This window comes from Microtus pennsylvanicus, chromosome X, assembly GCF_037038515.1.
Source record: "Microtus pennsylvanicus isolate mMicPen1 chromosome X, mMicPen1.hap1, whole genome shotgun sequence".
In the NCBI taxonomy this organism is placed as follows: Eukaryota; Metazoa; Chordata; class Mammalia; order Rodentia; family Cricetidae; genus Microtus; species Microtus pennsylvanicus.
The window spans coordinates 115,115,924-115,142,343 of NC_134601.1; the positions used below are offsets into that span (position 1 = coordinate 115,115,924).

At 40.7% G+C, this 26,420-nt stretch overlaps 1 protein-coding gene across 5 annotated transcripts in view; it reads left to right on the forward strand.

The window, feature by feature from the left end:
- The window catches only part of Map7d2 (MAP7 domain containing 2), a 109,217-nt gene that overhangs the window by 23,465 nt on the left and 59,332 nt on the right, over nucleotides 1–26,420 (forward strand). For all 5 annotated transcript variants that reach the window (XM_075957210.1, XM_075957206.1, XM_075957208.1 and 2 more), the window contains exon 2: nucleotides 24,948–25,025. In XM_075957210.1, the coding sequence (XP_075813325.1) occupies nucleotides 24,948–25,025 (78 nt within the window). The remainder of the gene's footprint in view (nucleotides 1–24,947; nucleotides 25,026–26,420) is intronic.

Sequence of the window (26,420 nt, forward strand, 5' to 3'; positions counted from 1 at the left end):
GGTAGTGGTGGGTGCAAATGTTTTGACATTAGAGAAACCTAGAGGTGGCATCAGAAGAAGAAAAAAAGGCAGGTATGATTGTGGTTTCATTTGGGAGTATTTTGGTGCAAGTAACTACTTTTCTGTTTTACTCCCTAGTCTACTCTGCTGAATACATACCTGGTTTCACAAGAGCTATAAGTTTTCAGGGCCTTGGAGTTACCTTGCCAGGCTGCAGCAGTATTGGCCGTGTTGCTTCAGTTTGGTGTTACTTTGACCTTTGGGATGGAAAGAGGGAGAGATGGGGAGAGAGGGAAAGGGAAGAAGTGTTGCAGAACTTCCTTATCCCTTGCAGGACACTAATGTCTTCTACCAAAACCTGGCTGTTTTATATTTGGAACAAAAGGGAGTTGTGATGTAGGTGGGTCTTCTATCTATCTGTTAATTTCATTGGTTAATAAAGAAACTGCCTTGGCCTTTGATAGGACAGCAGCTTAGAGAGGCTAAGTAGACAGAACAGAGTGCTGGGAAAAAGGGAAGTGAGGTAGATGCCATGCCTCTCCTCTCTGAGATGGAAGCAGGTTAAGAATCTTCCTGGTAAACCACCACCTCGTGGTGCTACACAGATTAATAGAAATGGGCTAATCAAGATGTGAGAGTTAGCCAATAAGAGGCTGGAACTAATGGGCCAGGCAGTGTTTAAAAGACTACAATTTGTGTGTTGTTATTTCGGGTATAAAGCTAGCCATGCGGGAGCTGGGCGGGAACGCAGCCCACCGCTCCTTCTACAGAGTTGGTCTTTGGAGAACAACATTATTTCAGGATAGGAATTATTGTGACAGGCATGTGTCAGACTTACAGGTTTTTGTTTAAATATACACTGACAGTGCTTCCAGCTTTAGTGATCTGAGTAGCATGTGTGGTTCATGGACCAATTTGAAGCAAGCCAGCCATGCCAGAATGAAGGCAGGCTGTAGCCAGTTGTCTGGCCAATATACTTACCCGAAGGACTCAGACAGGTTGAACAGTGCTGTGCCCATGTGTTTATGGAGTCTAGGTGTTTATTCTTTGTGCTGTATCTAATTTATAGAGATTAAGTAACTGAATTTATGCTTAGAACTCTAGGGCATCTGCACAAAGAATGAATGGTGACATAGATAATTGGCTGCTTACCCAACAATCATTAATTCCTTTTTATACAGCTTGGGAAAGGGTTCTACATCAACCCTGAAAGTATGGAGCTAGGCAGTCACTTCAAGTGTTAAGTCATTAATGGTAGGCCCATTTTTCCTTTCCTATGTATTTTCTCCCATGGTCTCCCTTATAGCCATGTGACCTAGTATCAACAAAAGAGCCTTAAAGGGAAGACAACTGAAAATCTTTGAGATCAGAGAATATGAGCATGAAGAAAGGACCTCTTTTCCAACTTTAGCTCTCACCCTCATTCTACTTGATGTGTTCTCTTTTGAAAATGTGATGCTGTAGCTATGACAGACATCAGGAAGGGAGACAAACAAACTAAGATGACTGAGTGACAGAGCACAAAAAAATCTTTTATCTTTCTCCTAACTACTGAGCCAGTCCAAAGACTCTTTTAATAAATCCTTATTTTTTGAGACCATGTTTTTCTATGTAGCCTTGGCTGTCCTGAAAATCACTCTATAGCCCAGGCTGGCCTCAAACTCACAGAGATCCACCTGCCTCTGCCTCTGCCTCCCAAGTGCTGGGATTAAAGGCGTGCACCACCACTGCCTGGCTATTCATAAATACTTCTTGATAAATAAAATCACAAATGTGTTTGTGGTTTGAATTGTTTAAGTCTGAATTTACAGTGTTATCCATGGACTAACAATAGTATTATCTGGGAACTTCTCAAATGCAAAATTTTGATGTTCACCTCAGCCCTTAAATGAGGTCTTTGAGTGTGTGAATCCAGCACTCTGTTTTTACAAGTCTGGGTAAATCCTCGAAGGTGATTCTCATGCAAACCCAGGTTTGAGAATCACTGGTTATACCATTGCTTCTGCCAAGAACATTACTAATCAGATCCCAGTGGCATCTATAAAGCAGTATCTATAGACCTACCAGTGAGTACCCTCTATCAAAGTAAAGACCAGGTTTGTCTCTGTTGGTAGCAGTTTCTGTGACATAGGTCCATTGGCTCTGTGTATTTCATGATACTCATTGTGGGGAAAAGGAGGCAGTTAAACCCACCATGATAGGTATTAAATTGTTTCCCCTAACGAAAATAATTATCTTATTCTCAGAGAAGGGTCTAATATGGAAGACACCAGACTGAAGGAACTAACAGGTAGGTGGTAGGTCAGGATGTTTATGGTCTTCTAGCAGCACTTCCTGACTCTAGGATGGTATCTGTACAAGCAATAGTAAACAACATAAAAAGACAAAGTAGAGCTGGGGTAGGCCAACTGCAGTAATGGGGAAGGTTAGTAACTATGGGACTGTAGATGGAGACTGCTTGTTTGTTTCCCAGCCACCCAGATGTGAAATAATCACACAGAAACTATTAATTAAAACACTGCTTGGCCCATTAGCGCAGGCTTCTTATTAAGTAACTCTTACATCTTAAATTAACCTATTTCTATTAATCTCTGTATAGTCACATGCCTGTGGCCTACCAGTAAGGTTCTGTCCAGTGTCTGATTGCTTCAGCAACTACATGGCATTTCCCTGACTCCACCTTCTTTTCTCCTCTATCTCTGCTTGGAATTCCCACCTTGCTCTATTCTGTGCTGCCATAGGCCCAAAGAAGCGTCTTAATTAACCAGTGGTAGTAAATCATATTCACAGCATACAGAGGGGAATCCCACATCATGGGATATTTTTAGTAGTCCCTCCTGAGATGTTGGAGTAGACTAGAAATCACTTTCTAGAAGTAACTATTCATCCACCAGTACTGAAAATACATGTGTACAGAGTTATGGGTGCTCTAGGTAGAAGGCACAGCTTGTGCAAAAATCTGGAGATAAGACAGATATGACCTCCTTCAAGTCGAATACAATGTCTCAGTGTGGTATAAGTGTAGATTCTCTTGGAAATGATTCAGTGCTATCTTTTTAAGGCCCAGGGATGCAACTGAGAAGCAGATTGAGATGTAAACTGAAAGATATTTAAATGGCTTGTTGAGGTGAACTTGGTTCTTGTTTTCTTAAATGGAAATAATTTCATTTTTTATTATTGTACACCAAATGATTCTTGGCTAAAGCAGGCCCTGTTACAGGCACTGCTTTGTTGTCTTTCCCTTTTCCTTCTACATTTTACTATACTGATGTATATTCAGTCCTAGGAGCAGGGGCATTTATTAATATTTATTTGGAAACTTTCCTAGGATGATTCTTTCTACTTCTGAGACATAGACTGACAATGTTTCCCTTGTCTATCCTAAAAAAGTCCCAATTTTTTTCAGTGATGCACAGTTCATTCACAAGTGCATTGTTCAATCTATATATTTAAAATATTTCTGTAATTACTCTTGCTTATGATTTGTATTTTCATTTTATTATGATCTGATAGATGGAAAATTATTTTGTTTGTTTTGTGTGTGTTAAGATTTGTTTTATTTCTCAGCATAAAAGTTCTGTGTGCTGATAAAAGTAATTTGTATTTTGTTACTGTTTGGGTAGAGTATTCTATACATGTCAACTGAGTTAATTTGGTTTATAGTTTAATTTTAGTGGTTCTTTTGCTGATTTTTGTTAGAAGGTATGTTCAACTTTTGACATTGAGATTGAATACTGTTAGGTATAAAATTCAGGTTTCAGAACCTTTCAGATAAGTTACATACTAAAAAAATTCTCAATGTTTAAAATAGTATGTATGTATGCATGCATGTGTGCATATGTGTGAATGTGGATACCAAAGGAGAACTTCAGGTGCTATCTTTAGGAAAGTTGTCCACCTTCTTTTAAACAGCATCTCTCATTGACCTGAAGCTCACCAATTAGACTAGACTTTGTGGTCTAGTTAAATCCACTGGAATTACAGGTGGTTATTGCCTACCATGTGGGTGCTGGGAACCAAATACTGGCCCTTTGGAAAAGGAGTCAGTGCTCTTAACCCCCAAGCCATCTCTTTAGCCTCTGAAACAGGATTTTATAAAATGGCACCTAGCTTTCCTGTCTCTGTGCTTGCTTTTATATTCATTTTTCTTTATATTTTCCTTATTCTTGCCTTTCTCCCATTCTTCCTATTATATCTTTCCAGAAGTGTAATTTTTTTTTTGTATTTTCGAGACAGGGTTTCTCTGTCCTGGAACTAGCTCTTGTAGCCCAGGCTGGCCTCGAACTCACAGAGATCCGCCTGCCTCTGCCTCCCGAGTGCTGGGATTAAAGGTGTGTGTCACCACCGCCCGGCTCTTCAAAGTATAATTTATGCACTTTTGTGTAGTCAATTTTAGTGAACACTCTGACACTTTACACGGTCACACAGGTGTTACTTCTGTGATCAAGTTTTAGTACATTTTCATCACCATAGAAGAAAATATTCCCTTTGTCCTGTTATAGTAAGTCTATACCATTTACACCAGGTGTCCACAGGGATGTCCCCAGCTAGGTCCTTGGACAGCAGAGGAGAGGGTGCCTGAACTGTCCTTGCCCCACTACCACACTGATGATTATCTCGAATATCACCATAGAATCTTTGTCCGGCGATGGATGGAGATAGAGACAGAGACCCTCATCAGAGCCAATGGACTGAGCTCCCAAGGTCCAGTTGGAATGTATTTCTCTGATCAACCTATGCCTCTAAAGTAAGACCTTGACTTTCATCTCTAGGTAATTCCTCTCTCCAGTCTCTTATTCTGGAGTCATGCTGCCTAAACATTGATTTACTAGTTACATGGACTCAGAAAAATTTTCCTACCTAGGAAATGGGGACAATGATAACACTTCCTTACATCATAGATTTGTTGGTAAAATAAAATGAATTTAAAGATGTAAATCATTTAGGATTGTAGTTGTTCATTGTCATCATCGTCGTCATCATTATCTGAACTGGTTATAAGTAAAGTCTCCCATTAAGCAGTTTTCTAAACTTCTCAAACTCCTTAACAAATAAATCTAACTCATCACCCCAAGTCTCCTCAGGCTACTTTTTATTTCCACAAATGGTACCAACCAGACTTTTGTCAGTTCTCCAGACATAAAATCTCAGATAGTCTTTGACTTTCTCTTTCCTCCTCCATTCAGTACTTGTTTGTGTAGCACCCACGTCTCCATGCTAGTAGTCATCCTTTTCTTCACATTCTTACAAACTCTTGTCTGGATTATTTAAGCATTGTGTAGCTAAATTGGGCTGGGGTTTTGTGCAACTCATAGAAGGACAGGATTTGGTGCAGGGTGGACACTAGACGTGTGAAAGGCAGTATGAGGAAAGAACAATGGGGAAACATCTCTGATAGGGACCAGGACACTGCAACTCTCCTCCCACATTCTAGAAATGTCCTCAGTTTTTATATATTCTATTTGGGTACCTTTCTATATAGAGCTAATATCTTAAAATGAATTCAACTGAATATTTTGTTACTGGCTTGATAGTTACCTACAGAAAACCTTGAACAACTTCACTCATATACCTTCTCTTTTATCTTTGTGACCATCTTGGCTATTTGTGGTATGTGTAGAACCACCAAACTACATCCTTAGCAGAGATTTCCAGTTTTTTATTTCTTTTTTAAAATTTATTTTTACTTAAAAATTTTCACCTCCCCCCCTCCTCCCATTTCCCTCCCCCTCCCCCCCATTTCCCATTTCTCCCCTCCCCTCCCCCTCCCTCTCCAGTCCAAAGAGCAGTCAGAGTTCCCTGCCCTGTGGGAAGTCCAAGGTCCTCCCCCCTCCGTCCATGTCTAGGAAGGTGAACATCCAAACAGACTAGGCTCCCACAAAGCCAGTACGTGCAGTAGGATCAAAACCCAGTACCATTGTCCTTGGCTTCTCAATCAGCCCTCATTGTCCAACGTGTTTGGAAAGTCCGGTTTGATCATATGCTCCATCAATCCCAGTCCAGCTCGCTTTGGTGAGTTCCCATTAGATCAGCTCCACCGTCTCAGTGGGTGGGCGCACCCCTTGCGGTCCTGACTTCCTTGCTCATGAGAGAACTCCAGTTTTTACATGTTAGATTTACACTGTGCAGGGTTGGAGAGTTAGATCAGCAGAAGAGTACTGTTTGCTTTTCCAGAGGACCTAGGCTCAATTCACAACACCTATATAGTAGCTTACAACTGTTTGTAACTCCAGTTCCAAAGTATCCAACATCCTCACTGTGCTCTATGAAATCCACCCACACTGTATTCATGAACAAAACCTTGTATTACCCTGGGGACACAGGCAAAATTCCTGTTTTTATAAAAAGGCTACAATTGTGAGGCAACCTACATTTTAACCAGTTATCTATAAAAACATACCCAAAGGGGAAATATGGTGAAATAACTTTGATTAAATATATAAGACTTCCTTTTAGTCCTGATCAAGTCAAGTGAACACAGTTTTCAAGAACTTATAGATATTGACAGAAACAGGAATCAAAGAAGTTTCTGTCTGTCTTTTTCCCTTCTTCCCCATGATCATAGTCAGTAGGTAGGTATTAGTTATAAGACATGGTATGAATAGTTTTCATCTTCAGAGGTCATGGTCTGGGGTATAATTTTAACTAATGAATTTATGAAGGGGCTTTCTTGCTCAATAGGGCCTATGAAAGCTGCATGAATACAGTTGAGTATGTCTGATTCCCTGGATTATTTGTTAAGTAAACTACCTCAGTCCAGATCCACTGAAAAAATTATCATGATTTTACTGCAGTAGCATCTAATAAAGGAGGACCAAGGAAGTTTCTTCCATAATGAAGTATGTTATAAAACTATAATATAAAACCCTTGGCACTATTATTATTGCATTTAACAACAGTTATGGGTGGGGGTAAATTATGCCCACTGATGTTTCAGACAGGTTTTTAGATTTTTCTATTTTTGAAGAAACTATGAAATGATGGATATTGCTACAAATTGCTCCAGTTTTTTTTAAAAGTACACAAATGGGAATTATTTAATTGTTTATAATTTCAGACTCTTTTGTTTAGTACTTCACTTTGCTATAACATGTACCAATGTATATACACTGTAAAGAAGCCTTTTCTAATTTTTATACTCATAGCTTACTACAGCAGGCTTTCTGTTTAGGGTTTTGTTTTGTCTTGTTTTCTTTCTTCAGACAGGGCTCTTGTTATATAGTTAGGTTCAAATGATTGTTCATGTCTCACCTTTTCAAGTTGCTGTAACTACAGGCAGTACATTACTACACCTAAATATCAAATAGTGAAGGTACTTTTTTAAAAAAAAAATATGTGGGGTATGTGTGTGTTTTGTGGTACTGGCAATAAACCTAAGACTTTGTGCATGCTGGCCTAGTGCTCTACCACTGAACTATATTCCCAGCTCATACATCTTAGCACTACTGACTTTGGGAGGTGGATGATTCTTTGTTGGGGGAGGCATTTTGTGTGTTGTAGGATATTTACTAGCATCCCTGGTCTCTAACCACTGGATGCCAGTAGCACCACCCCTCCCAGTTTTGAAAATCCAAAGTGTCCTTAGATATTGCCAAACTCAGAATGTCAAAATGTACCTGTAGCTAATAATCACTATATTAGATATAAAGAGTGTGAATATACTATTTTTTTTTGCTTTTTTGAGACAAGGTTTCTCTGTAGCTTTGGAGCCTATCCTGGAACTAGCTTTCTAGACAAGGCTGGCCTCGAGCTCATAGAGCTCTGCCTCCCAAGTGCTGGGATTAAAGGCATGTGCCACCACCACCCAACATGAGTATACTATTTTTAAAGGCACTGGGTTTTGGGCAGTTGTAAATAGAAGTGTATGTGTCAGTTTGCTCAGTTTTAAAGTAATATCTAAAACCCACTTCCCGTGAAAGGCTAACATGCTTAAATAACAGAATATGGTCTTTTGATGAAAGTTTTAGTAGATGAAAGAAGTATAATTTGAAAATGCATGGGGCTGGAAAGATGGCTCAGTGGTTAAGAGTGCTGGCTGCTCTTCCAGAGTCCCAAGTTCAATTCCCAGCAACCATGGTTCACAACCATGGGATCTGATGCCCTCTTCTGAATTGAAGGCATATATGCAGACAGAACTCATACATAAAATACACACACACACACACACACACACACACACACACACACACATATTTGTTTTGGAGACAGGGTTTCTTTGTGTAACTTTGGAGCCTGCCCTGGAACTTGCTCTGTAGACAAGGTTGGTCTTGAACTCACCGAGATCCGCCTGCCTTTGCCTCCTGAGTGCTGGGATTAAAGGCGTGCATCCCTACCACCAGGTCATAAATATTTTTTTAAAAAAGAAAATTCATGCATTTTTATCTTCTGTAATAAAAAATAAACAAGGAAAGAAATACTGACAGCTATATATAATCCTTAAGGCATCTATGGTTAGGCATAACTACAGTGCATAAGAATATTTTTCTCATGTGTTGTTTTGAATGACAAGGCCTTCATGGGAGAGCACCTAAAAGTGTGTTTATGTATGTTTGTAAATCTTGAGACTTTACCTCTGAAGGACCCATTGTTTTATTTTTGAGAATTTTTTCCTACAGACACCCACTAGGGTTCACATTTGCCTTTGTCTTGTCAAAACTATAATCTATAGTAATTATTTTGAAATAAAATGGCTACTGGCAATAGTAAATAGAACTTTAAGATTCATGCTTCTTTTTATTTTTCCAAAGAGGAACTTAGTGAGGAAAGTATGGCACACTAGAGGGAGGGGAGTAGAAAAGAGGTTGTTAATTTATCAGCAAGCTGCATTGCTGTTTAAAATGCCATCTGTACTGTCCTGAATGACATTGAGGAGGATACATACTGTGCACTGCTCGTGTGTTTTGTTTTGTTTTAAGAAAGAGCATGTTTGTGTTAAGAAGCTGTTTCTACCTTAGGACCTCCAAATGCCCTTGAAGATTCTTTAAGAATTACATTGTGGCTGGGCTGAGGATGCCAGACACATAGATGTGTATGATTGGTGTGGCACTAATACTGCTGGACATGCTTTTCAGAGAAATGGACCAGAGGTTGCAATTCTCCAAGTTTTTAACATGTTTTAAAATTGTTTACAATTTCAGGAATTTGTTTTCTTATTCCATCAGGGATGCTGGGGAACAACCTCAGGTCATCAGGCTTGCACAGCAAGTGCTGTTGTTACCTACTGCACTATCTTACTTGTGCCCCCTGTGTATTTTATTTAACAACTAAGGAGTCTTAGAACAGAAGCCAGGAAGAAGCAGGCCTGAACCTGGTGATGACTTCTATTTTATTTCAGTTGCTTAATCACTGTCCCCTTTACTCTGTAGAATAACCAGGGCCATCTCGATAGAGGGCTGCCGTTGCTGTTAGCGATTACTGTGAATAGAGTTTACTGTGCATATTGGTTTCATTTGAAATTGTTCAATTGGTGTTGTATTTGTTTCAGAAACATTGGAACTTTATCTTTTTAATGAGGGGCCAGGGTAGAAGTTAAGCTTTTGCATCATGGTGTGCAATAGATAATCAGTTGAATTTAATTTTCTTCTATCTTTTGCCATCTTTAGCTACATTTGAGTGTTAATATCATTTTATGAGTGATCTTTGATCAAGTATTAATTATAATGGAAATGGTGACCTCTAGGGAAATTGTGAGAGTTCCTGGAGAAATAACAGCACTGAAGTAATTCTGTGGCCCAGCACTGCAGGACTAGTCAGAATCTGTCACAACTTGTTTGAGTTGTGTTTTCATATATCATTTAAAGAAAAGGATTCAACTAAGAATGCTTCTGAGTGCCAGTTTTTTTTTACAACCTACTTCTTCAGCTCATTCTCCTTTATAGAATATGAGACTGAAATGAAACTATTAGCATTAAGTATTTATTAAGAATCCTTGGACCTGGGATATAGTTAGGCCACATGAATGCTAAAAAGTAATCCTCAGTGCCAAAATGGCTGAGATTTTCACATATTGGGGTATAACCCAACAAAAGCAGTGTTAAAACTATAGAACAAACACGACCTTTTGGACATTTGCAACTAAGAACTGGTGCAGAGTGGAGGCATTGAAGGCATGAAGAAGGCATATTTAACAGTGATCCTGGAAAACAATAAACTAGCTTCTCACTTATCTTCTGAAATCTTCAGTGAAAACAGGTCTTTTTTCCATGCTTATTTGTTTGTCTGTCTGGAGACAGGGTGTCATGTAACTCACACTGGCTTCAGATTTGCCACATAGGTGAAGATGACCTTGAGTTTCAGATACTTCTAACTCTACTTTCCAAGTGCTGGGATTGCAGGCATATTCCACCACATTCTGTTGCCTTGCTTTTTATGAGCCTTGAAACTCCAACCAATCCCTGGGCCCTTGAAAAGGTGATTTTAGTTTCTATGCACATACCTTATATTTTCTGTACTGTAGACACTGCCATTGACATATGACTCTCTCTACTTTTTCACAGGGCAACAGTGAAGCTTGAGATATCTCAGGTATTCTCTGGGTTAATCTTTGTAGCTTTGAGCACAAATAAAATACGGACTGTTGTCCAGCACTATTTTTTTTTGTTGCAGAATTTTGAAAGTTGTATATTATATAAACTAAGGTGCATAGATTTTAAGGGTACCAACTAATACGTTTTGGCAACTATGTGCATTACTTTGGCCCAAGATCCCCCTTTAAGCATCGTAGTTCTTCTCAGCCTTCTAGGCCGTAAGACAGGAAGCAGAAGTTCTTTTTAAGACACAATGAACTCGTGATCCTCCTGCCTCTGCCTCCTTCAGCAAATCCTACCGGCGTGCGCCACCACACTGGGAGCTCACCAAGGCCAGCTGGACTGTGACTGAAAAAGCATGGGTTAAAACTGGACTCTCTGAACATGGCGAACAATGAGGGCTGATGAGAAGCCAAGGACAATGGCACTGGGTTTTGATCCTACGTAATGTGCTGGCTTTGTGGGAGCCTACCCAGTTTGGATGTTCACCTTCCTAGATATGGACGGAGAGGGGAGGACCTAGGACTTACCACAGGGCAGGGAACCCTGACTGCTCTTTGGACTGGAGAGGGAGGGGGAGAGGAGTGGGAGGAGGGGGAGAAGGGTGGGAGGAGGGGGAGAAGGGTGGGAGGAGGGGGAGGGAAATGGGAGGCTGGGAGGAGGTGGAAACTTGTTTTTTTTTTCTTCCTTTTCTCAATAAAAAAAATTAAAAAAAAGACACAATGAGTATTATGCTAGAGGCTTGGGACAAGCTGACTACATTGCTAATTTGAAAGCTAAATTTCAAGCTCAAAGAGTCAGGAGCTAGCTCTCAAATGAAGCAGCATGCATGTTGGTAAAATAATGGTTATTCTATTGAGGAACACCAGTGGTTTCCTGTTGCGGGAGGTCCTTCTGCTCCTCCAGCCTGTAGCCGCTGAGATACCAGCCCACTGGGGCATGGTCTCTCTCCCTTTAAAAAAGCGGCTACTTCCTTTCTTGCTCTCTTCACTTCCTGCTCCACTTCCGGCAACTAGACTCCTTCCTGATTGCACAGAGGGCTGTTGTCTGGGACGGTGATCTGTAAGTTTTTTCCCTTTAAATAAATACCACCTTATTAATCATAATTCCAAACTGCTGTGGGATTGTTTGTAACTTACTCCTTCAGTTTCCAAATACTTGATGTATCCTAATCACTTGCAATTATATTATCATTTAAAGGTCATATTTATACAGGGGTGGTGATAACTTTTTTTCCTTTTTTTATTAAATTTATTTATTTATTAAAGATTTCTGTCTCTTCCCCGCCACTGCCTCCCATTTCCCTCCCCCTCCCCCAATTAAGTCCCCCCCCAGCCCTAAAAGCAATCAGGGTTCCCTGTCCTGTGGGAAGTTCAAGGAACCCCCACCTCCATCCAGGTCTAGTAAGTTGAGCATCCAAACTGCCTAGGCTCCCACAAAGCCAGTGCATGCAGTAGGATCAGAAACCCATTGCCATTGTTCTTGAGTTGTCAGTAGTCCTCATTGCCTGCTATGTTCAGAGAGTCCGGTTTTATCCCAGGCTTTTCCAGACCCAGGCCAGCTGGTCTTGGTGAGTTCCCCGTAGAACATCCCCATTGTCTCTTTTTTTTTTCATAGGTTAGTTGGTCTTTCTTCTGTTTGCAGATTCCACATCTACAGATTAACTGTTCATGAATCAGAAATATTGAGAAGAAAAGTTACATCTATCCTGAACATATAAATAACCTTTTCTTTGTCTTTAGTCCCTAAATGATACAGTAAAAAAAAAAAAAGAAAAAAGAAAACAAAGCTGAGCAGTGGTGGCTCATACCTTTAATTCCAGCACTGGGAGACGGAGGCAGGCAGATCTCTGTGAGTTTGAGGCCAGCCTGGTCTACAGAGCATGTTCCAGGATAGACTCCAAAGCTACACAGAGAAACCATCTTGAAAAACAAACAAAAAAACCCAACAATAAAAACAACAACAAAACCAAAAATACTGTAGTTTTTGTTGGCTTGTTACTGCTGCCTGTGTGCAGTCCCCGTTTTCTGAGGGGCAGGGAGTGAGAAGATGTGAAGTAAACTGCACAGACTCACCTGCTGTTGTCAGGATTTTAGCTGTATAAGATACTTAAGCAGAAATATTAGAGCCACTACAACCCCTCCCATAAGACACCATGCAACAAGTTTAGAAGGGTCTAGCAGGGATTTTATGTGATCCCATACTTGGCCAGAGAATGTAGTTTAAGTTATATAGGATTAACAAACTTTTGATTCCATGGTCCCAATAAGCTGTCTCTTAGTTACTGACTTGCTAGAAACTTTATGTAGAATTAAGCAAAAGTACTGAAATTGAGGATCACAATTGGCCCTAAACAAATAGTGAAAAGTTTTTTCATCTAATAAATCAATTTGTTGTAAAATTATAATGGCCGTACGAAAGTGAGTATTAATTAACTGTTGTGTGCTGAGGACTGCAGCTGATTGTTCTATGGTTGTGTTTAAGGTATTGGCTATGGCTCCTGTTTGAATAAGAGAGGCCATAGCAACTGCTCCTCCAGCTACCGCAAGCAAGATTGTTTCAGGGAGCCACTTAGCCCTGAAATAATCACACAGAAACTGTATTAATTAAATCACTGCTTGGCCCGTTAGCTCTAGCTTCTTATTGGCTAACTCTTACATATTAATTTAACCCATTTCTATTAATCTGAATATCATGGCCTACCAGCAAAGTTTCAGCATGTCATTCTCCGGCAGCAGCTCCATGGCTCTACCTGACTGCACCTCCTTTCTCCCAGCATTCCTTTTAGTTCCATCCCTTCTTCCCAGCTCTGTTCTCCTATAGCTTGATATAGGCCCAAAGCAGTTCCTTTATTAACCAATGATATTCACAGCATACAGAGGGGAACCCAATATCACAAGAGGTCTCTGGTGATTGTTGTAGTTATTCCAAAGTCTCTCTTTATTCTAGTGGAACTCATAAGCTCTACCTTGTGATAATGGATAACACTGACAACAGGCGCCCATAAGAATGTGGGAATATGCCGGGCGGTGGTGGCCCACGCCTTTAATCCCAGCACTCGGGAGGCAGAGGCAGGTGGATCTCTGTGAGTTCGAGACCAGCCTGGTCTACAGAGCAAGTTCCAGGACAAGCTCCAAAGCTACAGAGAAACCCTGTCTCGAAAAACAAAAAAAAAAGAATATGGGAATATATACCAGGACCACATGAGAGGCTTCTTTAGGATTTCAGCAGGCAACATAGCATGCAGAAGCTTGTACAGTTTATATTTGTTGTGCTTGTATTGGTTAGTAAAAGGAAAAAGAGGGGCTTGACAACAGATGGGCGTGCCTTTGAAAGTAAAATTTGGTTTTGGTGCTATTTGGACATAGTCCTCAAATAGTTTATTGCCCTTAAAGGTTCCATTGTAGTAGAAAAATTTGTTAGGGTGTATTGAATCATTAGCCCTGGTTGCTCTCATCCAAATGAATAAATTCCTTTCCCCCTAACAACAAATGACCAGATATGAGGAATACAATGATCCTAGAATATGGGCAGTTCAGTTTTTGTAGGACAGTAGCATTAGTGGAGTGCGAAACGTCTGGGATGGTATGTTCTCCTGGTCTGTGGCTGGCCAGTTATCTTGACTCGGCACCCATATTGGTTTGATTTGATTCTTTGGAAACACACGCACATACCTACCTTGCCCTCATGTTAACAGGGGGCAGATGGTTGCCAGACCTTAGGGGAACCCTCCATCTTACTAGTGGGAGTGGAATTTCTCTGGGGAGGGAAGCCCAGTGTTTATAAGCAGGACTAAGGCCCTCCTCCTCAAAGGCCAGAAATTATTTTTGAAGGGACCTCTACCAAGGGTTGGTGAGGATCCTTTTTGCTTTCTGAGGTTTATGCCTGCCTTATTCAGAGGTCCCAGTGGGGCAAATGTGTTGCAAGTTATAGCTAAATGTTTACAGCTGGACAAGGGTAAATCAGATAAAAGCTTGTGCAAATTTTGAGGGGACAAATGGGATTGCTGATGGAGGAGCCTAGCCGGTTCCAGCAAAGGCAAGAACATTGTCATAGTCATAATTAGGTATCTACCCTGTGGTTACCTGTGGCTAGCATTTCTGGCAGCCTTGTATGTGATCTGATGTGGTATATGTGCCAGGGGTGTCCTCTGGACTGTAATAAGTCTTGAATAATTTGCTTGGTTTTGGAGATGGGATCCTTTTGGGACTTTAATTTTGCAAAAGATAGTATTTTGCATGCTTATGTGACATAGCAGATATCTAAGAAAATATTTACGGTTTCTGATTGAGTCATTTCCAATACCTTGAGGACTGCAAATAACTCTTTTAGTTGTACTGCTCCAGGATTTGGTTGGGTATAGGCCCTTTCCATAAGATTAACTTTCATTATTATCAATCCAAAATTAGTTTTATTGGCATCTATAAGGCTATAGCGGTGTGGGGAATGGCATTTTTTGATGGTGTGGCATAATTTTTTATTTTTAATTCTTAAAGGGGAGGGCAGAAAGTTGTCTGTCCCGAGGGAAATGATTATCCAGCATGCCAGGAAAACCTGTCATCATTTGTTGAAAATTGAGAGCATCTGTCCATAAGGACTGAGCATTTTGTATGGAGAAGGGGAGTATGATTTTGTCTGGCTCCTGTCTCAGTATTTTCCTCACAGTCATTCGTGCCCTGCAGGCAATAATGAAGGCTATATCAAATTTGGAGGTAAGGAACCCTAATTTTGAATGAGCTAAATGTATTCACATTAGGGGGACATATTGCCAGAGAACATCAGGACTCTATTTCCTGTCCATAGGACAAGTGCCATTAAAGAAGCATTTGGGTGATACCATTGTAGGGAGGCAGAATAAACAAACTCGCTAACCTTTGTTAACACCCCCTTAGCTTCCTCTGTCAAGGTTACAATGTTGGAAGGAAAGAAATGGCCCTCCAGTAGGGAAAGCAAACCTCTCATTTCTTCATCAGGAATAGGGAGAAATTGTTTGAGCCAATTAACAGTGCCACATAATTCCTGGAATTTAACATAAGAATACCTTGGGTAGGGAGCTGGAGAGATGGCTCAGAGGTTAAGAGCACTGACTACTCTTCCAGAGGTCCTGAGTTCAATTCCCAGCAACCACATGGTGGCTCACAGCCATCTGTAATGAGATCTGGTGCCCTCTTCTGGCATGCAAGCATACATGGAAGGAATGTTGTATACACAATAAATAAATAAATCTTTAAAAAAAAGAATACCTTGGGTGCACCTCAATGGAGACACTGAGTAGACATATTTCTAACTAATCTGATACCCCAAGAAAGAAAAAGGGGTACTCATTGTATTTTTCCGAGGCTATGCGAAGAGTCTTTAAATTATCTAATATTTGGGGTAGAATTTTTTTAATCCTTTTTTCGGTGTGGGTGGGAAAATAAGATATCCATATAGTGGATTACCAATATGTCATGAGGAATATTTTTAGGACTTGTTGCACATATATTTGACAAATTAGGGGACTGATTTTCATGCCCTGCAATAGGATTTTCCATTGGTAAAGTTGTGCAGGTTTATGTACATAAGGCTCCCAAACTGTAAAGGCAAACCACTCTTTATCTTGTGGTGTCAGCAGTATTGAGAAAAAACAGTCCTTAATGTCTATTACTAAAATGTGCCATCCCTGGGAGATAGCACCTGGATGTGCCAAGCCCACCTGGGGGGGACCCCATTTTTTCCATTAGTGCATTAATTTGTCTCAAGTCTTGTAACAGATGGCATTTGCCTGACTTTCTTAATAACAAATGTTGGAGTATTGAACCTGCTATGGGATGGTTCAATATGACTGAGGGAAAGTTGCTCCTTAACCAAATCTTTTAAAGCTGATAATTTGGGAAAAACAATAGGCCACAGATCCATCCATACTATTTTCTTTGTGAGCCAATTTAAGGCTACAGGTTGTGGGATGACTATATTAGAATGATGATCAGTGGCCCTTAGAGTTGGAGGTTAGGCCCTGTATAGTGAGGGCAACAGGACTGTTGCCCTTAGTGACCTGAATTGTCATGTGGCATTATATCCTCATAAAGTGCTTTATCATCAGTAATAAGGACAGTGCCCATTTCTTCCTAAAGGTCCTATCCCTAAAGAGTACTGGGCGGGGGGGGGGGGGGGTGGCGCACCTGACACAATAGGGTGGAATCTGCCTTGGTTAACATCTAAGGCCTTCCAATGAACTGGGTGAACAGTGGGTCTTAGAGGTGGAGTTATCACCCACCCCAGTAATGGTGGGGCCATCCTTGAACTTCAAGTGTGGGAGGCTTTGGCATCATTGATGAGATGATGGTGGCATCGGCCCCAGTATTTACCAATTCTTTAACAGATTTACCATCCAGAAAAATGGTCATCATGGGAGAGTGAGGAAAAATGAGGAGGATCCAAAGACTTGATTTTGCTGGGTCAGTGGTTCATTTTACTTGCCGGGCTGAGGGTTGCCCTGTTTGGAGTTTAAAGGCTGTTGTTGGGAGCTTCTCCAGTCTCATACCCAGTGATAGCCCTTTTGGCATTAAGGGAATTTGGTCTTTGGACAAGCCCTGGGATAATCCCTACTAAGTGGACAGAATGTCCAATTCCCAGCAATTATGGTCTGGAGGGGTGGAATTATCATTCTTGTCAAGTTTGGCATTAACCAAGGCATTGATGGAAGCCATAAGGGCAGAAATGATCCCGTTCTGTGTATCAATATCATGGGCGACTGAGACCCACTTACAAATATCTTCATTTCTAACAGGTGCGATGGAATTATGCATGATGGTATTGAGCCCCTCCTAGATTAGCTGTTTAATAAGGATATCCTTGGTAGGCCCAGATGGGACACATTTTTCGACAGCATTGGTGACATGGGTCAAAAATTTAGGAAATTGCCGGGCGGTGGTAGCACATGCCTTTAATCCCAGCACTCGGGAGGCAGAGGCAGACAGATCTCTGTGAGTTCGAGACCAGTCTGGTCTACAAGAGCTAGTTCCAGGACAGGCTCCAAAACCACAGAGAAACCCTGTCTCGGAAAAACCAAAAGCAAAACAAAAAAAAATTAGGAAATTGTTCTGCAGCCTGCTGGACAAGATTGAAGAAATAGCTTACACTGTACTGGGGCCTACAAAATTTAAGGGCCTTGAAGACTAAGTCAGACGCTTGTTGGAAATAGGCATGCAGGCCAACCATGGATTGTGATGCAAGATCAGTATATTGTCCACGGCCAGTAAGCATGTCGAGGGTGATATTAAGTTCAAATTGTAAGTTTATATGGGCTTGCTTAGGTCTCTGCCCTATCATCATAGGCTGAGTGCCGTTGCAGCAAAACTGAAGGGTGAAGGACTGCCTTCAACATGGGGTACCAGTTGTAATGGGTTTGAAGCTGCATGGCTCATTATCTAAATACCTGCTCAAAATAAGGGGAATCAGGGCCAGACTCATTAGCTGCCTTTCTAATTAGGGCCAAATCCGCAATTGGAGTAGGGACTCACAGTTGAGGAGTAGGGACCCAAGGTTGAGTGGCAGCATTGGGGCCCACATTGACAGGGACGGCAAAAGGATTGGTGGGGTTAGCTGTTTGTGGGAGGCAATTGCAGGTCACTCTGAGGGGGAGACTTGGGGACAGGTGACATTGCCGTGGGCCTATTTCCAGCCTCCATAGGGACAGAGGGCTGAATATCTTCCCAAAAATAGATACAGTGGGAGGGGGTTCCTTGGATGACAAGGAGCAGAAAGGCTTTGTGGTGGCTCCATCAAATTAACGATATGTTGGAAGGTTGCCCATGACAGGGTATAGAGAAAAGGGTCAAACTAATGGAAGTAGCCCCCATCTGAGGCTACTTCCAATTCCAGAAAGGAAAGGGGATTCAACCACAGTCGAATGGCCAAAGCCTTTCCATAAATTAAGAGACCAGCCACCACCCTGATGGTTCTTTAATAGGTGGTCACGTAACTGGATTAGTTGAGAAGAGAGACTAGGAGAGGAAGTTCAACAGTCCACACTCCAAGGAATGCTTGGGACTCCCAGTAAAGCAAGCGAGCCTTCAGATAATCCTGGAGAGTGGCCCCGGGCAAAAGTTGTCAGTTGCTCTCAGGCTGGGAGGGAGTCCATGCAAGGACAAGGACTGAAAGGAAAGGGAAAGCAGTGTTTCCAGACTTAGTGTGCTGCTTATAGTGAGGGACTTCTGTGGTTTGTTAGGCCATGGCCATATGCTCACACAGTGTCTCCAGGTGAAAAAGACCTTTATTGCTCCTGGGTGGTCAGCCCTTATGTGGAAGTACTGGGACGAACTGGGTTATGATGGAGAGTTTCTAACCAGGATGACAAACGGGAAAGGAAAGAAAATGTAGGGATAGGAAAGAAAGACCCAACTTACCAAGGGCTTAGAAAAGGAAAATAGGGGTCAACTTACCATAAACAGCCAAAGGGGGTGAACTCAAGACACTGGTGGAGAATCAGGATGGGGACAGGAGCCAGGACAACAAGCAAGAAAGAAAAATGACCAAAAGAGGGTAAGGAGGACACAAAAAGAGAGCAAAAGAAAAGGGTTCATACAGGTGAGGCACCAGTTGTAGTTTTTGGTGGCCTGTTGCTGCTGCCTTATGCGGTCCCTGTTTCCCAAGGGGCGGGGCAGGGGATGAGAAGACCTCTCACACTCAGGGAGATTTTAGTACTGAAGCTGCTCTTTATTGTAAACAGGTTGGGTTTTTTTTTATGGGGTCAGGGAAATTCAGCTGCCACAGGAACTTTGAAACTGGCGGTTGCTGCTGGTATGTTGTGATTGGCTAGGAGCCTGTGTCATTAGTTACCATGCTTTTGGACCCCTGACAGGTTGTCTTGGCCAATTTTGCCTACTCATTGTGAGTTTGCATGAGCTTGCTTGTGCTTGCGCTATTGCCCTGCCTCAAAAACTATATAGGATTTGCCTTGGTGTTCCTCCATTTTTTTCAAGAACATTTTTGTGTTCATGTACATTTTTTTTTTGAGACAGAATCTCACTATGTATCCCTGGCTGGCCTGAAAGTCACTGTGTAGACCAAGCTGGACTCAAACTCACAGCACTTCTCCTCAGCCTCCCAGGGCCTAGGATTAAAGAGATGTGCTATCACATCCAGATTGTTAATATACATTTAAAAATATATATTTTAATACCTGAATATCTATATATTCATGATAGTAGTGAGTTTTGAGCTTTAATGTTCTAAGTCTGCTTCATTTTTTTTTCTTTTTTGAGACAGGATTTCACTGTATAACAACAGCCTTGGCTGTCCTGGAACTCAATTTGTAGACTAGGCTGACAGAAATCTACCTGCCTCTGTCTCCTATGTGCCGTGATTAAAGGTGTGTACCACAATACCTGGCTGACCTACTTCATTCATAATATAAATTTATTAAATCTTCCTTGAAAGAAGTACTTTTGATGGTATTATTGATTTCTCAGCACCATTGAAAAGCATTTAAGCCAATTCAGATGATTATAACAGGTGAGAAGTGGGTTATGAGAACAATAAATAAAAATATGGTCTCCAGGGCCTAGAGAGATCTGGTAATACATATATATGCCTGTAATCCCAGTAACCTAAAGGCTGACGGAGGAGGAATGCCATGATTTTGACTGAGGCCAGTCTTGGCTACATAGCAAGATCCTTTCTCAAAAAGCCCAAATAAAGAATAAAATAAAATTCACTTGTTTAATCAAGTTTTTAAAACAAAACCGATGGCTTCGCTTAGAAACTTTGAATTTCAATAATAGTTCTTACTAGTTTCATGAATAATTGACTATTATTAACTCATTAATATTCTAGTAGAGTGCTTCAGACTAATAAAGTTCATTTCAAAATGAGTTTTTAATAATGTGTTGCTGCAGCTCAAAGATAACTGGAAGCTATTCCAACTAATAGTGTATCTTTGGGTTGGGTCTATCCTTGGGCCAGATTTGTTTTCTTCAAAGTTAAATGTCTCTATTTTGAGGTCATTGTTGATTTACATGCAGTTATGGAAAATATTGCAGAGAGATCTCCAAACTATAATATAATGTCACAACCGATGTGTTGGTATTAATGCAGTCAAAATAGAGAACATTTCTATCACCCCAAGGACCCTCTTCCCTGCCCATTATAGCTGTCTATATGTTAGAGGTAACATCCTATTACCCCTGCCCTCATAACCCCCAATGAGCATGGTTCTGTTAGCCACCTGTTCTCATGGGGGCTTACAGGATAAAAATTGTGTCTCTGGTTGTTTCAAAAGAGAGAAAATAAATGTCCACATGTTAGCACAGTAGGATAAAGGATGATTGAATCTGAAAACAATAGAGGGTTTTAGGTAACACAGGAAGACTGACTTTTGGAATTAAATCCTTGAGTATTATCATTCCTTTAGAAAACATTTCCTGATGTTGGTGTTCATGGTAATCTCCCATGGTTCCTCTGGCTTAAATTTAGCTGTTTTATTATTGGTAGTATCTGATAAAATCCACGGACATTTTATTTATTTTCTGTCTCTCCTGACCTTAAGATGACTGTAGAGGTCTCTTGTCAGCTTCTGGAAGTTTGTCAGTAGTCAAAATGTAGAAGCTGGAGATGAGTTATTTACCTTTTCCTTAAATGGGATGTTTTTGAAATATTTGTCCCATTAAATAGGAGAGACATATGCTTTGAGGAAGAAAGGGGAGTTGGGACCTTAGGTGTCTTACGTAGTGTCATAGTTACTGTTCTATTGATGTGAAGAGACACCACGACCAGGGAAACTCATAAAGCATTTAATTGGAAACTTGCTTTCAGTTTCAGAGAGTTCGTATATGATCATCATGGTGGGAAGCAGTCACGCATGACACTAGAGCAGTAGTTGAGAGCTTTATATCCTGATCCACAAGCAGCAAGTAGAAAGAGAGACAGACAGAAAGACAGAGAAACTGAGCCTAGTGTGGGATTTTGAAACCTCAAAGCCCACCCCCAGTGGTAAACCTCCTCTATCAAGGACACATCTATTCCTTCCCTAACAGTTCTAGTAACTGGAATCAGGCATTTAAATATATGATCCTATGGGGCCATTCTCATTCAAACCACAACATCCAGTGAAACTTCAATCCTGATTGAACTCACATATTCCTTTTCTTCATCTGACCCAGAGTCACTTAACTTGAGGGGGGAGAATCACAGGAGTGAACTGCCAGGCTTCTCAACAATTCCTGTGCAATACAGTATGCCCATGGAGTGCCTAATGTGTGATATGACCTAGGAACTGAACTCATATTTGTTTGTTTGGGGTATCAAGGATTGAACCCAGGGTCTTGCACATGCTAAGCCATCATTTCACCAATGAGTTACACCCACAACCTAAACTTGTACTTAATTTGGATTACTTTACATTTAAATAGTTATGTGTAGTTCATGACTGCCAAATGGATAGCACAAAGATCGCAGATTACCCATGTTGGGCTGTTTGCTATCAGTGAGACAAAGCTGAATTGCTTGCTTAAACCAGGAGGAACCTAAGTTCTTCCCAGAGTCCTACGGCTTTCACCCATTTTATACCCAGCATCAGTCTCTAATATAAAGCTGAGTAAATAACTCCAAATTATCAGTTTGAGAAACAAATAATGCTTATGCCTTTACTTCTTAAGGACTGAGTTTAAAGGCATGTGCTATCACCATGCCTGGCTGCAATTGGTCCATAGTAACAGCTTGATTGTCACCTCTTATTATGATGAAGCTGCTGATGGTGGCCCTGATCATAAACATTTTCTGGAAGAGAAATTTGTGCCTCTTACATATGTCCACAAGAGGGCAGCCTGAGATCGTACATGTCTGTGGAAAAGCCATGTAAAGCCTCAAGGCATTATTGGCAGTTTCAGCTTTTTGACCATTTTTTTTCTTTCCAATATTTGTCTTTTCTTTTTCTAATTGAAGAACATTTTGATAAGTCCCCAGACTTGCCTCAGATTATAAGCAGACTTGTTATCATCAAGATTGTGGTGCGGTGTACTGATGAAGACGGGTCCAGCTTAGGTAGGCACATTGGTATGGGTGCTGGTGGCTGCATCAGATCAGGCCCCCTGCGCTTTTTTTATTTTTTAACAGTTCCTCAGACAAAACAAATTCATACCAATGGAACTTAAGGTAGAGACTAAAGCCTAAAAGTGTTTTAAGATAAAAAGGATCTAGCCGGGCGATGGTGGTGCATGCCTTTAATCCCAGCACTCGGGAGGCAGAGGCAGGCGGATCTCTGTGAGTTCGAGACCAACCTGGTCTACAGAGCTAGTTCCAGGACAGGCTCCAAAGCCACAAAGAAGCCCTGTCTCGAAAAACCAAAAAAAAATATCTCATGTTTTCTTCTTATTCCTCTAGCACTAACTTCATGGCTTCCTTACAACACTGTGTGTATCTCTGTGTCTTGGAGACACTGAGAAAGAGGTGGTAGTTGAAACTGGTCAAACCTAGAGCAATCCTAGTTATATGTAGCTCTGGAGGCTGCCAGAGAGGCCAAGTTACAGAGATCTGTTTAGGAAACAATGAATTAAGGGCTTCACCAATTGTATGGAGCATGGGTCATCATGGATCTTGGAATCTTGAAGGTGGGTGAGGTTAAAAAGACGACAGTATTAGTGGTGGTAGAAGACGAGAAAGGCAATGTAAGCTAGACGATGTGCGGGGGGGGGGGGGGGGGATGCTGAGGTCAAACTGGAAAGAGACACATTGTGGGTAGCCTGGAATGAGTTGGAGCTGGGTCTTTAAATCCATGATGACAAGCTGGGCGGTGGTGGCACATGCCTTTAATCCCAGTACTTGGGAGGCAGAGGCAGGTGGACCTCTGTGAGTTTGAGGCCAGCCTGGTCTACAAGAGCTAGTTCCAGGACAGGCTCCAAAACTGCAGAGAAACCCGGTCTCGAAAAAAAGAAAAAAAAGAAAGAAAAAAAAATTCATGATGACATTCATATTGTTGGCAATCTTATAATAATTAAGAATTGACTAAAAATGAATAATAATATTATATATTTACATATAATATATAATAATAATAATAATGGATAGTGTCACTTGTGTCGAGTGTTATATTTTTCTAGTACTAGTCTCTTGAGCTTTAATATCCTGATACATAATTTATACTGCAAAACCAAATATATGTTGGAAATCATGACAGTTCAATTTGTCGTGTCATTCCCTACCTATATCTCCAGTACCTACACAGTAGGCCTGGCTTCTTTGACCATCTCTCGAATAACAAATAGAAAAGGCACTAGAAGTGCATATTGCTATGGCAAGAAAACTAGTATTCCCATATGAAGTTGGTATGATGTTCCCAGAGAAGAAGGGCCCAGATACTGGGAATGTGGTTGCATTAGAAATAAAGCTTGTGGGCTGGAGAGATGGCTCAGAGGTTAAGAGCACTGACTACTCTTCCAGAGGTCCTGAGTTCAATTCCCAACAATCATAGGGTGGTGGCTCACAGCCATCTATAATGAGATCTGGTGCCCTCTTCTGGAATGCAAGCATACACGGAAGGAATGTTGTATACATATTAAATAAATAAATCTTTAAAAAAAAGAAAGAAAGCTTGTTTCTCCAAAATGGCATGCTTAAGCTAATACAATAAATTATTCTAAACTTAAACGGCCCTTATTTATTTATTTATTTATTTATTTATTTATTTATTTATTTATTTAAACTTGAATTTAGAAAACCCTTTAGGGCCTTGTGGGGAATGGGATGGAGATATGGAGATGCAGGGATAGTTCCTGGACATTTTTTGGGTAGCTGTTACTTGTTTCATCTTATTTGTTACAGATATTTGGATGATAAATATATAGGAGTATATTATTTTCATTTTTTTCTGTGTAGTTCTCAGATATTAAGATTGACACCAAAGCAAACTTGGAAGAACTAAAACTTGAGGATAACATTTTACAGTACTCTCCTGAGGTGCTTGTATGTATTCACAATGGACTTATTTCAGAAAATTAAATCTTTTTCTTTCTGTATAATAATTGATATCCAAAATCATATTCACCTTTTGGCTTTTCCTCTCTCCTAAATTATTCTTCCCTGGACCTGAAAGCCAGATTAGAATAGGACTGGTGAGCTTCTCTGCACACTGCTAGATTTCTGTGTCATTTAATTGCATTTCTGACCCCCCCCCAGGGCCAGGCCTTGGGACAAGAATTAACTAAAGGGCTGTTGTCAGCACCACTGCACCACTCATTGGCAAACACATGTGGAAGCCATGACTACTGCCCCTGAGTTGTTAGGACTGGCTGAGAATGTTTGATGGGAAGTGAGTTCCTTGAAATGAATTGGTGACAATGAATAATACTTTTTATATCTATGCCCAGGATCATATACCCAACCATCTCTAGCACTCAATAGATAAAGACAAATAAAATACTGAAAATCATGTTTTCTATCTCATAGGCATGGATGGATTTTTAAAATCAGATGAGAGACAAAGATTAGCCAAAGAGAGACGAGAAGAAAGAGAAAAATGTCTGGGTAAGTTGTATACTTTGGCTGTTGAAGTTCAAGAAAGTAAAAATGAGATAGTATCTTTTCTAAGGTCATTAGAAATATGTGAATGAATAGGAAGAGAACTAACACTTGGTAGACAAGTCTAGAGAATTGAGGATGAACTCACATAGTGACTGGCAGTGATCACAAACACTGTATAATTCTCTGAACAGTTCATTTACTCACCAAATATGGGACCTCTACTATGTCCTAGTCTGTATCCTTGGAGCTATGGACAACAATTGTCTCCACTGGGACTAGAGAGATGATTCAGTGGTTAAAAGCACTGACTGCTCTTACAGAGAACACAGGCTCAATTTCTAGAACACACATGTCAGCTCACAGTTATCAGTAACACCAGTCCCAGGGGTTTCAATGCCCTCTTCTGGTCTCGTTGGGCACTGCAATGCATTGTGCATATACATACATGCAGGCAAAACACCCATACACATAAACACAACAAAACCATTGCTTCCTTTGATCTGAGGAAAGCCTTGATGCCCTCATTTATCCACTATGTGTGCTCACCTTCTATTTTGGTATCTAGAAGAGCCATCCTCAAGAGAACTGTAAAAACCAACACCCATTTTCTGCATTTCCACAGTATGCCCAGTTGAGAAAGGCTTTTAACCTCTAATTGGTTGAAGATACCACCATGGAGTGATGTGAGGCAGGTAGATGATAATTTCCCCTATTGGATTAAGGTGAACAAGAAGCTTTTGAATTCTTGTTTGGCCTCTTGGGCAGTTGAGGCACTATCTCCAGGGATCCTTTCCCTTGCCTGCTAAGTAGAGGTAAGGGCTTCTTAGTAAATGGCTTGATGGGAAGACAAGGTTTTACATATCTTAATGCTTTGCCCAGATTACTGTGCATCCTCATTTAACATGATTTTATTGAATGTACCCTTAAACTATCATTATTATAGTCACTGTATGGCTTAGCTGTTGTATACAAGTTTGGCTTAATGATAGCAATAATAGCCACAATTCCTCTTTGAAGAAACATTATTTTGTGTTCTACATGCATTGTATCATTTTCTTTTTTTTTCCAAATGGATCAGTGATTTATTTGAGCACAACAAGTTGAAGAAAAAAAAACCCAATATACAGGGAAGAAAAGAAATTCTTTTATCAAAGTTATAAAGCATAGACTAACATTTCTAATTTCCAGCGTATGTGAGTGAGTGCTGAACATTGTATCATTTTCTTCACCATATTGTTATTACTATCTCTGTGTAACTGAGGAGAAAAACAAGGCAGAGAGATAACATATTTGACATGCCCCACACCACTTAACTTAATTACTGCATCCTAGGATTTCATCAGATTATTTCTGGTTTTAACTCAATCTGTGTAAGGAGCTCTTGGAATTACACGTATG